Source organism: Patella vulgata, chromosome 6, assembly GCF_932274485.2.
Source record: "Patella vulgata chromosome 6, xgPatVulg1.2, whole genome shotgun sequence".
NCBI lineage: Eukaryota > Metazoa > Mollusca > Gastropoda > Patellidae > Patella > Patella vulgata.
The window spans coordinates 1,933,531-1,948,137 of NC_065884.2; the positions used below are offsets into that span (position 1 = coordinate 1,933,531).

At 36.3% G+C, this 14,607-nt stretch overlaps 1 protein-coding gene across 1 annotated transcript; it reads left to right on the top strand.

Annotated features, from left to right (window-relative positions):
• Positions 1-7,629: 7,629 nt before the first annotated feature.
• LOC126823206 (thioredoxin-related transmembrane protein 2 homolog) lies at positions 7,630-13,681 on the top strand. Its single transcript, XM_050551857.2, has 8 exons — positions 7,630-7,843; positions 8,250-8,310; positions 8,896-9,009; positions 9,903-9,979; positions 10,650-10,756; positions 11,364-11,429; positions 11,879-12,005; positions 12,602-13,681. Exons 1-8 carry the CDS (start codon positions 7,697-7,699, stop codon positions 12,686-12,688), a joined length of 786 nt encoding a protein of 261 aa, XP_050407814.1. The 5' UTR covers positions 7,630-7,696; the 3' UTR covers positions 12,689-13,681.
• Positions 13,682-14,607: the final 926 nt, after the last annotated feature.

Sequence of the window (14,607 nt, forward strand, 5' to 3'; positions counted from 1 at the left end):
GGGATTACCGTAATAGCCTGCCCAATAATCATAAAACTGAGTCTAAGAATTTATCATGTCTTTTCTATTTGTTTTGGAAGCGTGCCACTGAAAATTATACCATTTAGAATAGTGTTAGCTGATAATCTAGGCTCTATGTGTTCGCTAATTGAACTGTTATGTCGCAGACGGGTAAATTTAAGGTGGTTACACGTCAATGTCCACGAAATGACAAATAGAATATCGGTAATTCTAATCTTGTTTGAATCACGTGATGGTGTTTAAAAAGAGAAGATATAAACACGAAAGCGATCATATTGCCCCGGTGTTCTATGCGTCACTGTTTGTGTTCACCATGCGTGGCTAATTAATCTTTTTACTGCTCTGCACGTTCACAATACCGGGGACTTTTGGCTGTCATCTTAAATGTTGTTGTAATATCTTTAGCATGAGAAATTGAAATAATATAGCGTCTTCTAGAACAAACAGAGTCAGTGTTGCGGAATAGGTCGGCTTATAATAATAGACAATTATATGGATCTTGTAGGAAATTAATAATTTGTTAGACGGTAAAGCGGTGCTTTATGTACAAATGGTTGCTTAGAACGAATGACAACAATCCAATTCATAATAAATATAAGCTGGGTTGATGTTGATTTTATTATTTCTTGAAATATAAACAAACGCTTAAATGCGCACATGGTGAAGGCTTCTCTGTGGTATAACAATACGATTGTATAGTGTAGAATTCTTTAAAAAATGTCATTTGTCGGAAAATAAATTACTTACACGTTGATTAAGTTGAGCGTTATGAATGGTAATGCACGGGCAGTGTGTTCAGTCAAAGCGGCATATCGTTTTAACTGGGTCGACGTTATGTGGTTATAAAGTGCGGCTTTAACCGCCACAGACTAGGCGGACAAAACGCTGTCAAAGCAATATTTTCGTTTTTGTACATCGCATGATGTGTGTGTGTGTGTGTGTGTGTGTGTGAAAATGTAATCGTTGTGCGTTTGACAGTTGTGAAACAGAGTAGAACGTCAATACGAAATAGTATACTCATTTTTGAAAATGGTGGTTTATTCAGGAAGTAGAATGTTCTCTGTGTGCAGGGGGGGGGGGGGTGGCCGAATGGTTAGCAAGCGCGCCCTGTAACATACAGTTTGTCATTGAGTCAACTTGCGGGGTTTCGATTCCCGGGTTGTACGTGCAAGGAGTAGGGTCCCCTGTCCAACTTCGTGGGTTTTCTCCGGCTTCTCCGATTTCCTCCCACTGCTAAAGACCCCGAGGAGCAAGCGAATTATTGAAATAAAATGAACCATGTGTTGTTCCCGAAATGACGTATTTGTCGAGTGGACGTTAAAACCCCATTCCCCCTCTCTCTCTCTCTCTCTCTCTCTGCAAACATTTGATGACCATGTAGTTTTATAATGCATGAGGAAATTTAGATTTCTCAGCTGATCACAGACTAGTGCGATTTCTGTTCCAGTTATCTTCTCCTGAATGTTTCATATTGTCATATCGAACACTTAAAGATACATTCCCGCGTACAAACTGGGTGATTTAATGGTATATATGTACTAAAAACATATTCAAACTAATTAATTTGTCATAATTATGCTTCAAATCCTTCTCAAACATTGTAATTGCGAAGGAATGTCCTGCTATAAAAGTTCGACCAAACCAGGTCATGTTTACGTCACGTCTTGTGAGTCAGAGGAGAATTCATTGCATACATAAGACGATGTAGTCTTTATAAATCGCTTACTATTTATTACAAATATCGAATCCTAATTAAATTCTCGGATTACCCACTACCCGCGTCTTTTTCCGTCATTTTTATCTCAGAAAGTATTGTACGTCTAACTCTTCATAAAGTTTATCAACTTGTACATCAAGCGCTCAATGTTCGCTTGTGACCTTTGACATCACGCGTGCAGAAGTTCATAATCGTCGGGCTGTTGATTAGGGGAACCCTTACATTTTTGTCCTGTATACGCTCCATGAGTGTTTTTCGGGGAATCCAGTATTTTTCTAGTAAGATTGGATATCTCTACTTTCCATATATACCAAAATTGCCATACTTTTATTGGAAATAACCCATCTTTAATTAAAGGGGGTGCAGCTCTATTCTTTTGAACCATAAAATAAACGAAGCCGGGTGTAAAAGCACATAATAAACATACATTATGCAAGAGTTAAATCTGTCTATTGCAGATCGTTCTTTAGGCCTGAAATGTTATCTGAATTATTAATTAGACATTAATTAACTTATCCAGACCATAATCACATCTCGGTGCCATCGCTAGTCTGCGATCTTTAGTGGATTATGAACCGATTTACTGCATAACTTTCCTTCACGATTTAACGATTAAATGGATAATCGAGACTATGCTGTTTATCGTACTGACTTTAGTAATGATGATCGAGGCTAGGCGGAAATTTCAATCACTTAGTTCTCGGTTCATAGTGGATCAATTTGAATGAAATTTTCAGCAAATTGCCTTTACATTATCTAGTTTTTAACTATTATAGTGCGAACTGCCAGCTCGTTATCTAATCTCCCATAATGTATCTTTAAGTGTCTATAAAAAGGGATTCATATCCAATTTTGAATTTTATTTTTATTGTAAATTCTAATCAATCTTGTTCAGTGAAATACGTGAACCGTACAAATTGAACGACAGTCTTTTACGCCTGCTTTGTCCATTCTACATGGTTTTTTTTTTTGTTGGTTTTTTTTTTTTGGGGGGGGGGGTGAATTTTTGAATCAGTCATTTTTAATTACATGTACTTCCACATAGTCTTGAAGGAAATGTTTTTCTTTAAGCATTACGAATGGATGGAACTCGAAATCATTATGTCCATAGAATACACGACTCGTGTAGTGATTTTAAAATGTTCATATTGTGTCTTGTATAAATATTGGATACATGTATTTGGTTCCTATATTTTCACAGTAAGATAAAAGATAATAACATCAATATTGATTGAAATGGACCAGTATTGAATTCTAATTCCTGTGTTTAATTTCATGGATAATACTGAGTTAGAGTTTGAGCTCCTTTAACATCTGAGAGAGGGGTGGTGCTATATCACAAGGTATGTCATTGAGTCATCTGGCGTGGTTTCGATTTCCCGGTTGTATACGTGACAGGGGGTTGTGTCGCCTGTCCAACCTCGTGGGTTTTCTCCGGGTCCTCTGTTTTCCTCCCACTGCTAAAGACCCCTACACGTAATCGAATTATTGCAATAAAGTTGAACCATGTGTTAGTCCCGAAATGACCTAGTTTGTGTCGAGTGGACGTTAAACTCTCCCCCTCCCCCTCTCTCTCTCTCGTATTTTTTGACGAGAAGATCAAGATGACAAGATGATGTCAACTGAAATTAAATAAGCATAAAAATAACGAGTGTATGTTAATGATTCGTATGTTGTAACTGTCATTTGTCCGAGAAATTCGCTACTTTATTGACTCGACACCTGTATCGTTGAATTCACGCTAAATCGTTTAAACGACCCATTTCTACATTTAAAAAAAGTTGGAACGATCATGATTTTTTAAGTTTTGGGACTTGTCAGCTTACTGTCAATGTTGTTAAAAATATTATGATGCCTTTTTTTATATACTGCCCCCACCTCCACCCCCACCCCCGCCCGAAACTTTAGAATCTGGTTTTGTCCTTGTGCAATAGAGTGACACTAGCCAGGTGATGTAATGTCGGGTGTTTTGAGATTATAAATACTACTATATTATTTCGAGAATTCGCCTCATAATGTGTTATCGTTCTGGCTGAGAGATTTATATCCCCTCAGTCAGGGGTGGGAATATTTATCTCGACTTAGATTCAACTCGGAATCGGCAGTCGTGGCAACTCGGACTTGGCAGTCTTGGCAACTCGCAACATCAATGACGTGTTTACGCAAAAATAAATTTCATTGAAAAAAAGGCAACTGCATGATAGGTCCACTGGTGGCAAAATAGTGGGCTAAGTTGATTTGCTGGCTTGTTTAATGAACTGGCCACTTGAACAGGACTTGGACTTTGTGAAGACTTTGTGACTCGATCGACTTGACTCGGACTCAATGTCTCGCGTCTTGTTATCACCTATGCCCTAAGCTACTAGATAGGTATATTATTATACATATAATGAACGGAAATATACCACTGGAAAATTAGACACCGTATAAATTGTGCCCGTTTAAACTGTTTGATCATTGTTGACATTTTTCGGGAAACATCAAATTGTCCACAGCACAGGGAATTCAACTAAGTTGCAAGGATATGTATATTGAATATTCCCCTTGGTTTATATTCATTGTAAATTGATAGAGATTGTCTAATTGTCCAACAGCAGTTAACATTGAATCGGTCTGGTGGATATTTGTTAATTTAATTTTGTACAATGAATAGAAGTAGTCGACGGTCTTGACGTAATCTGAATCGGGCTAAATGCCCTATACATATTATCACAGAGCCAATTTTTCAAGTTTTCTGAATTTGAAATTCGTTGGCTTGAAATAAATATCCAACCTAACACTGTTCTACAACAGTGTTTTCAATGAAACAAATTACACCCGCTTTTGTGTAATATAGAAGTGTAATTTATAAAACACCCTTGAGGTGTAATGCTAAATCTACACCCACGGATGTAAGCTATTGAAGTGTACCATTAAACTGTCTTATAAACCTATAACGGTAAATCACTTTGATCTTTGGGGTATATTCTATGCCCGGAATAACTTGCGGTCTGAAAGTCGGGGCGGCTTTCGATATATTCAGGGAAATTTGGGGTTATTCTTCTGAAAGTTTTTCTTTAAACCTGTAACGGGTTATTCTTCCAGCGTAGGGGTTTTTTTCTATTAGAAAACATGATATAAGGTTTTTCTTACTGGAATTCTGGGATATTCTCATTTTACGTACATGTAAACATAGACGGTTTATAAGTAAGATAAAGTCCTCGACTTCGGTTATGCGGGGGAAGACTTCAGAAAAACCCTTCGACAGAAAACCTCGGTTTGCCGGTCTCGGTTTTTCTTTTTCTCTGGTTATTTTCTTCAGTCTTTCTTTCCCCAGCATAACCGACGTCTCGTGTTTTATCCTACACATAATGCAACACTTATCCTAGTGTAGTGTATCAGGCAGTTTACACTAATGGAAGTGGCAACTTTGATGTAATGTTATACACTATTTTAGTTTTATCAGTTTACACCACTAAAGGTTAGGAGTTACCCTAACTTACGTGGCAGCTAGTTGCCACTCGAATTGGTGTAAACTGCCTTATTATTTTTAACAGTGTGGCTGGAATATTCGATAATTTGCAGAAAATTGAAATCTTACTCAGTTATCTCCCTTTATACCTGATAAATAGATTTAGATATTAGATTGCTACTTAGATTAATCATCTTTGGCTTTGCAGTTAGTTTCCAAACTTTTATTAAGAAATACAAGTATTTTGGTGTGTATATTAAAATGATACTTGTTGAAATGTCGTGCTTTTAGAATAAAGCCAGTGATTGGTTCCCATTAAAACCGTGTTCAGTCCCGTATTTAATGTGTTTTTGGATGTGTTTTGGTGGGTGAGTATGTTTGATGTGTTTTGGATGGGTATTTGAGGAGATTTTTGGGTGTATATTACAGGTGTTTTGGATGGTGTGTTATGGTTAGGGTATTTTAGGTGTTTTTGATGGTATTTGATGTATTTTTGATGGTATTTGTTGTGTTTTGATGTGATACATGTCCAATCTAACAGATCCAATCCTTTGGTCATAATATAGGATAGGCTGTTTCAGTGTCATTTAGTATGGAATACAATTCCTGCTTCATAAAGACTAGAGATTCCTAGTGAAACCATCGCCCAGTAATTTTGTATAATTGTGAATCAATTTGAGTCACGAATTAACTAGGTACGAATCAGCCAGGTTATAAAACAGCTCACATTCTGTAGGATATCGACTGATTAGTTCTTGACATTTGTATATACATGAACCACCAATCTTCTGGGTCCACATGAATAAATAATTATGGACAAATTAGTGTATTAAAGAATCGGACATTACGTGTACATAAAGGACTGTGGAGTCTAAGGCTTTTAACAAGTCTGTAACAAAAAGATCGGCTAGCCAAGATCAGATTCAGATAAGGATGCATGACAGTGGCCTCCCCTCTTTCACCTGGACATGTATCATGTATTCCAACTTACTTTTTTGTTATTGGTCTCTTCTCTATAAAATCCCTTCCAAGCAACCCTCAGAACAATGGCCCGAAAAATCCCTAGAGTGAGATTAGGTCTAATCAAATGAATGCCCTCAGAGGGGGTAGGTTTTTTTCTATACAACCCCCATTCTCGACCCCTCTCCATCCATCCCTCAGTTACATGTAGTATTAGTGCCTTCTCTAACCCCACCCCCCTCTCCCCTCTCCCATTAGTGGGGGTCAATCCCACCTTCCTCTCCCGTTAGTGGGGCTAGCTTTTTTAGTCATTCTCTACTTACAAACAAACAAACAAATATCTAAATAGTTTATATCGTGTTTCTTTAACCTGTACTTTAATCTGAATTTGATTGACTACAATTTCACCCATTTATACCCTGCCGGAAATAAAAATTACATGTACATAAGGCATAAGACACACATACATGTTCATGTACAAGCTGCAAGGCACAGCTTCTCATCTTTTCTGTGCTTTTTTTTTTAGTTAATATATTTTATGCACATGTTTTGTACAATGTACAACCAGAATCTTTAATTCTAAGCCCAGGCGAGGCCTATGAATAAATATATGTACACACAGTCACACAGCTAGGCCAGGGCGTAGGGCTATGAATAAACTAAAGACATGTACTATCACAAACAATTTTAAATTTTTAAATTTCAATCCGGATCATCTAGTTCTTCTTCATACAGAACCTTAACGCATAAAGTACACGAATCACAGCAAACAAAATCTAACTGAAACTTCATATCGTCTTTGGTTAAAACATAGTATCCACTGCAGCGGCATGGATGAAGAAGGTTATCATCATCATCATCTTCAAAATCTCCTATCATAACCTCATCTTGTATCGGCCAGTCTTGAGACAAAAGGCGTTGTTTTAAAACGATATCATATCTCTTTTTTAGTTCTGTATCACTTAAAATTTTCCATGCTTTGTCGATCTTAATAAAAGTGTCATTAGAATTGGACGGCGAGGTTTGTTGACGATCTCCAGTTGCGTCAGGCAGTGAATATTGTGGTGGATTTTCTGATGGCACGGCCTTATCGGGGTGATACTTCTTCACTAGTCTTATGTACGACCGCCTTAATTCTTCTGTTCCAGAAAAATCACCACAATCTAGTATACTGTAAAAATTGTCCATGATTAAATTAGACCCCACGTGGTCTCATAAACAAAACAAATAACAACAGAAATCGCAATACAGAATCAAAGCAGCCATGCTTGATCTTCGTAACTAACCGAAAAATTCTCTGAAATATATATTTGTTACCCTGAAATTTGTTATTTACTTCTTATACTCCAAATGATATTCTCATATTAAATTAATTTAAATATCAAACTACATTCTGCTTTTTGATAAATTTTATTTGGATTGCCAAATATCAACTTCTGTTTATCACTTAGTATAGCCTATTTTTCGCCGCTTGAAGATGAGAGTTGTCTCCCTTGGACACATGTTTCCGGTTGTAAAGTTGAAGTCGACTTTACTTGAGAGGAAAGATGGGGTTGAATGAGCTACTGTATGGGACAAGAACCCTGTTAACTCCGCATCATGCAACAAATATTTTCCTAGCTCTCGCATATTTTATTCTAAAAACCACGCCATTTGTTTGCACGTATTTATTTTATGATTGCACTCTAGCTTTGGTAAGTAGAAGTTTTGTTTCGTCTTCGAACCTTTTTTGGGTAAACGTAAACACAAGCGCATTAAAATTTCAAGGTGACACTTCATTAGTGCAATAGTGGCTTCCCTCGTCACAGTCGGTTACTCCGTTACGTAATAAAACAAACGGTGGTTAGTCGACGTGGATCTTTTACAAAAGGTATTGTTGAAATAATTAGATTGCTTCAAAAGGTCATTTTAGGGCCCAAGTAATATTTCATTGAGCCCTATAAGACGTCAAAATGACTCAAAAGCTATGTTGAATGTTTAAATATATTGTAGATTTTTAATAAAAATGTCATCATCATTTATTATGCAGATTTGTTGGACGTATTTTGATTTTCTTTTTCCATGTATAAATAAACGTATTTTATGATATTATATTTGCAGCAAGAATGGGAATGGATAACATTTCTGGGATGTGTTATTGTGTTAAAGACCAAAAAATTAGGTAAATATACTATGCATAGAGTCTTGCAAGCTAAGGGTTTTTATTGATCTGTCACTGTTTTTAAAATTAAAGAAAACTAGAATTATTCGCTTGTGCCATTTGTAGATATTGCGCAATGTAATGAAGATTTGCATATATCACTCAGTGTGCTATGTATGAGGGATATTTTGTCCTGTCAGCAGTGCTAGCTAATACATGTAGCTATGGTCGGTTCTTTCATGTGTCTTGATTTCCAAATGTACAGTGAGATATCTTTCAGGTGCTGTCATTAGTAGGCCTACATGTATACTATAGGCCTACACTGGAAATAGTTGGCCTATGCTGTACACTGGAAATAATAGGCCTACATGTATACTGTACATTGGAAATAATAGGCCTACATGTATGCTGTACACTGGAAATAGTTGGCCTATATTGTGCACATGACCTTGTTTTTATTTTCCATATTATCTGAACAACCAGATGTGTTTCTGTGGCAAGCCGTCTGTCCTGCATCACTGACAGGGATTTACCATTACATATATATAAATTTGAAAAATTAAATTTTGATATTTTTTTTAAAACTTTTTATGATTTATTTTTCAGCATATTTTGTCGACTACATACACACAGCGTGTTTATTTTCAAAAATGTTAAACACAGTCATGTTTTTTAAAGCCAACCCCATGTATGGCACAATATATGGAGGTCTCTGCATATGTAAGTAATCATAAATTATATTTTTTTCTATTATAAATTGTCGTACCATTTTAGTTTACTCCAGTCTGTGCTCATTTGATGAAAAGTTGGGGTCACGGTGGCTAAGTGGGTAAGATGCTGGCTCGCTAGCCAGGAGACCGGCTGTTCGATGCCTGCATTGGCCGAGATTGTTCATCCAGATTTTCCGGCGTGGTTCTCCCTTGTCAGTGATGCAGGACGGAAGGTCTGTCAAGGACACCTGTCTAGTCGTTTGGATGGGACGAAAAACAGAGGTCCCATGTACACATTGGCGTTCACATAAAAGATCACTTGACAGTTGGAATTCGATATAAGAGTAGGCCATAGTGCCGCTGTCAGTGCAAAATTTCCCTCATTTCATTTCGTATCATTTTAGTGTACTCCAGTCTGTACTCATATGATGAAAAAACAAAATTCATTCAACTTGAGTTTACAGATCTAGTGATTTTATGAATGACATTAATGTCTTATTAAGATAAATTTTTGTTGAAAATTGCTAATAATATTTGGGGGGTTGGATGGCTGAATGGTTAGCGTGCGCGCGCTGTATCATAAAGTCTGTCATTGAGTCGACTGGCGTGGTTTCGAGTCCCCGGTTGTACGTAGCAAGGAGTAGGGTCGCCTGTCCAACCTCGTGGGTTTTCTCCGGGTCCTCCGGTTTCCTCCCACTGCTAAAGACCCCTACGCGCAAGCGAATTATGTAAATAAAATTAAACCATATGTTAGTCCCGAAATGACCTAGTTTGTGTCGAGTGGACGTTAAACCCCATTAATCTCTCTCTCGCTAATAATATTCATTTGATGACATTACACAAAATGACCTTAAACAACTTAAAACAGAAAGCTTGATAGTTGATAAAAAATTCATTTTTCAGTACATTTTATATTCCTGCCAGAACCAAGTTATGCTGGACCTGATTATATCACCTATTTTAGAGGTCCCCATCTTGAGGTAAGTTAAGCTCTTAGGTCTGGTCCTACTATTTATATAGACAGAAATATTTACATCATCAATATACACATCTATGGAAGCTAAATGCTTACTTTTAATATTTTACACCACATTTAATAGTTCGTTAAACCAGAAAGTATTTTATCTGTTAGAGACATAAACTACTTATTGAGAAATAACGAGTACCCAAAAAATTAGCTTTTGTAATAAACAATATTACCAATAAAGCAGTTTTTAACCGTAGAATTTTAAGATTTTTCTTACAGATTTTATGAATCGCCTTGTAGACATTAGGTGTAGGATTTTGGCTCGTCAATAAAATATTTCTATCGCAAATGCGTTGACCCACTTTTCCTTTTGTGATGCTGGAAGGTTGGATGGCCGAATAGTTAGCACATGCGCGTTGTATCATTCCTCGGTTGTACGTGACAAAGAGTAGGGTCGCATGTCGAACCTCGTAGGTTTTCTCGGGTATACCTGTTTCCCCCCCCACTGCTAAATACCCCTACGCACAAGAGAATTATTGAAATAAAATTGAACCATATGTTAGTCCCGAAATGACTTAGTTTGTTTTGAGTGGAGGTTAAACCCCATCTCTCTCTCTCTGTCTCTCTCATGTATAAGTAAGAATTGCTGAGATGTACTAAATATTACTATGATATTTTTACAGGAAGAATTAGAAAGGGACAGAAGAATAACGTGGGTTGTAGCATTTTACGCTGCCTGGTCACCACCTTGTGTTACATTTGCACCAATCTTTTCTCAAATAAGCAATGAGTAAGTATTGTTTTAAATATTCTTTGTACTAAAATATTCACTGATTAAAACATCAAGAATAAAGTTTATGGTGATAAGTCTATATAACCCCTGACCCCTGAATTACCAGAATAGAGGTTAGGCTATATTTTTTTGTGTCACCTTTTATATTAATTTTAAGGCCATATACAATTAAAAGTTCTTTATTAAAACAAGGCTGCTTCAAAAATCATTCCATTTTTTAAAGATACATTATGGAAGATTAGATAAACAACTGGAAGTTCTCACAATAATAATTAAAAACTAGATAATGTAAACAGGATATGTTGAAAATTTCAGTCAAATTGCTCCAATTTACACCAAGTAAACAATATTTTAAAATCACTGTAGCCTTGATTGTCATTGATACCACTGTCACGATAATTAATAAATTCTCGATTATCCATTTTTGCGTTTAAACATCAAGGAGCATTGAACAGCAGATCAGATAATCGGACATCGAGAGTTGATTATGGTCTTTTCATGTTAACAAATGTGTAAATAAAGTTTACATTGATTTTTATTCTATTTGACCAGTTTTAAAAAAAAACCAGACAATTTTATAATATAACAACTTTTATTGTTGCAGGTATCATTTAGATAATTTAAGATTTGGTAAGATGGATATTACAAAGTTTCCTATTATTGCTGAAAAGTAAGTATTCGACCATTCAAAATACACATTTTTCTTAAGAAGGGACCAGAAATTTTTCAAGGACGTCAGACCCTAGCTAGACTTGAAAAATCCTGAGATTCTTTTTTGTCGACACCTAGAATGTGGGTGTTTTGGCTACAGCGGCTCCTAAACTTCCAGACATTTGGTAATTTTGTTTTCGTTCTTTGAGCGACACGCTTCAAAAAGACCTACGTCTCCATTTGGAGTAGGATAGCTTGGTCTTTGCCCAATTGCAAATAGATTGACGGACATCAATTTTTAATGACGTCATAATGCTATGATGGCAGTAATGAAGTTGTATTTGCTTGCTGGTTTCCTGTTCATATGGTATAATCGTACTTGTGGATTGACAAATGATGTGAATATTTCAAGATGGCCACGATGATGTCATGGGTTATATAGTATTATCGTACTTGTTTATATTTCAGATTTAAGGTAGATTGTACGTCATGGTCGAGACAGTTACCAACGGTCATCTTATTTGAAGGAGGCAAAGAAAAAATGAGACGACCGCTCTCAAAGGGAAAACAAACAATTAAATTTACATGGACCAAGGTAAGTTAATTTTAATACCATTTAATACAAGTTGGGAGCCGTGGTCAATCAGAGAGTAAGCCACTGTTCACTAACAGGAGATCCTGCGTTCAACCCCGGTGTTGGCTGAGAAATTGCCTGAAAATTTTTCAGCAAGACTTCCGCTTGTTAGTGGTACAGCATATATATATATATAGAGGACCTAACTAGGAGAGAGAGAAATAGGACTTAGCATCCACTTGACACAAACTAGGTCATTTCGGGACTAACACATGTTTTAAATTTATTTCAATAATTTGCTTGTGCGTAGGGGTCTTTAGCAATGGGAGGAAACCGGAGAACATGGAGAAAAACCACATGCGACCCTACTCCTTGTCATGTACGACCTGGGAATCGAAACCACGCCAATTGACTCAATGACAGACCTTATGATACAGTGCACACGTCACGTGCTAACCATTCGGTCATCCAACCCCCATTTCTAAGAAATCAAGAAAGCTAATTGTATGATCCCCAGATGTCTGTTGTTATTTTTAAACACTAAAACAAATATTACCATGTTTGTAGGAATCTCCAAAAGGTAGGATGACATTTCTTCTATGTTTTGTTTTTTTCAGGAAAGCGTGATTCAAGAATTTGACATGAATCAGATTTATGGTGATTGTAAAAAACATCCATTATCAAAACAGAAGAAGGAGAATTAGATCTGATCAAATAAAATACTCAATTTTATATAAAAACTTCCATTTAATATTGTATTTATCATTCATTCATTTCTAATTTTTATCTGATGAGTTTTTGAATGTCATTTCCATTTTTCCAAAAATATCAAATTTTGTGCAACTTAATCTACGCTACAGACTACTTAAATTAATTATTTAATTTAATAAATAAAATCAAAATACCAACGCCAGATAATGTCCCGCGTTGTATTCCATCAAATTAAAAAAATTCAGCAAAACTTAAAAAGGGCATTATGGGAGATTAGATAAAGGGTTGACAGTTCTCGCTATAATAGTTAAAAAAAAACAGATAACGTAAAGAGAACATGTTGAAAATTTCAGTCAAATTGATTCACTCTGAACCGAGATATTAAATTTGCAGGGGGATTCCCCTGTCCCTCTGTTGGTGTTTACATGGGGATTCCTCTATCCCTCTGATGATGTTTACAGACTTAAATCTGGGGTTTAGCCCACATGGCTTTTAGAGTTCCTAATCATATTTTTTTGTATTTGATTTTAAATATACGATATTTATAACAGATGGAAGTAAGATATCTTGGTTACTATTGGTTACCATAGTAGTTCAACACTCTTAAAATGTCAAGTAAACAATTGATTTTAAGACAGTTTAAGTAAACTTCTTTTCTTGAGGCATTAGGGCTGTTATAATTACCTGAAAGTATAATTGTATAGATTATTCAGTAGTATAAAATACTAGATGATCTTGTATAAAATACTAGACTAAAATGTCCAGTATAATTGTATAGATTATTTAGTGGAATGAAATACTAAATGATCTTGTATAAAATACTAGACTAAAATGTCCAGTATAATTGTATAGATTATTTAGTAGAATGAAATACTAAATGATCTTGTATAAAATACTAGACTAGAATGTCCAGTGTATGTAAATATGATGTGGATTGTTGATATGAGTGTAGTTATTGATGAAGAATAAATGTTTTAATATATATATTTAATGGTGGTTTTATTTGTTTCTACATCTATGATAAAAGAGGGGGTTGGATGGCTGAATGGTTTGCATGTACGCGCTGTATCATAAGGTCTGTCATTGAGTCAACTGGCGTTGTTTGGTTTACCTGCTAGGTTTCGATTCCCTGCTTGAATGTGATGAGTAGAAGGTTCACCTCCAACCTTGTGGGTTTTCTCCTGGTCCTCCATTTTTTTCCCACTGCTAAAGACCCCTATGGGTAAGCAAATTATTGAAATAAGGTTGAATAATATGTTAGTCTTGGAATGACCTAATTTGTGTCGAGTGGTTATTAAACCCCATATCTCTCTCTATGATATAACTAAAAATAAACATCTTTGTTCGTTGGCTCAGATTCTCTAAGCAGGAGTTCCAGGTTTATTCCTGGCTTTGGCTGAGAAAGTTCCTTTAAAAATTTTGGGATGGTTATGGCTGAGAAAGTTCCTTTAAAAATTTTGGGATGGTTAATGAAGTATGACTGGGAGGGCGTGGCAAGGAACAACAAAAGTCTGGTCGTTAGGATGGGACAGATGGAATTCAATGAATAGTAGTAAAAACCTTGCTGTTCGAGAAAACTGGTACATCATGTGACCATAGAAAACAATAACTATATGTAAGTCTCAAAATTATTGGAGCCACGGTGACTAAGTGAGTAAGACACTGGCTCGCTAGCCTGGAGGTCGCGTGTTCGATCCCTGCATTGGGCGAGAAAGTTTATCAGGATTTCTGACGTGGTTTCGTCTCGTCAGTGGTGCAGGTCTTGTGTACACATTGGCGTGTACGTAAAAGATCCCTTGGCAGTTGGAATGCAATATAAGAGTAGGCCTTAGCACTGCTGTTCTGGGAAAATTTCCCCCATAGCGCACTGTATCATGTATGCCTGTCTTCCTTAGCCCAGTCGGAGTAGAAC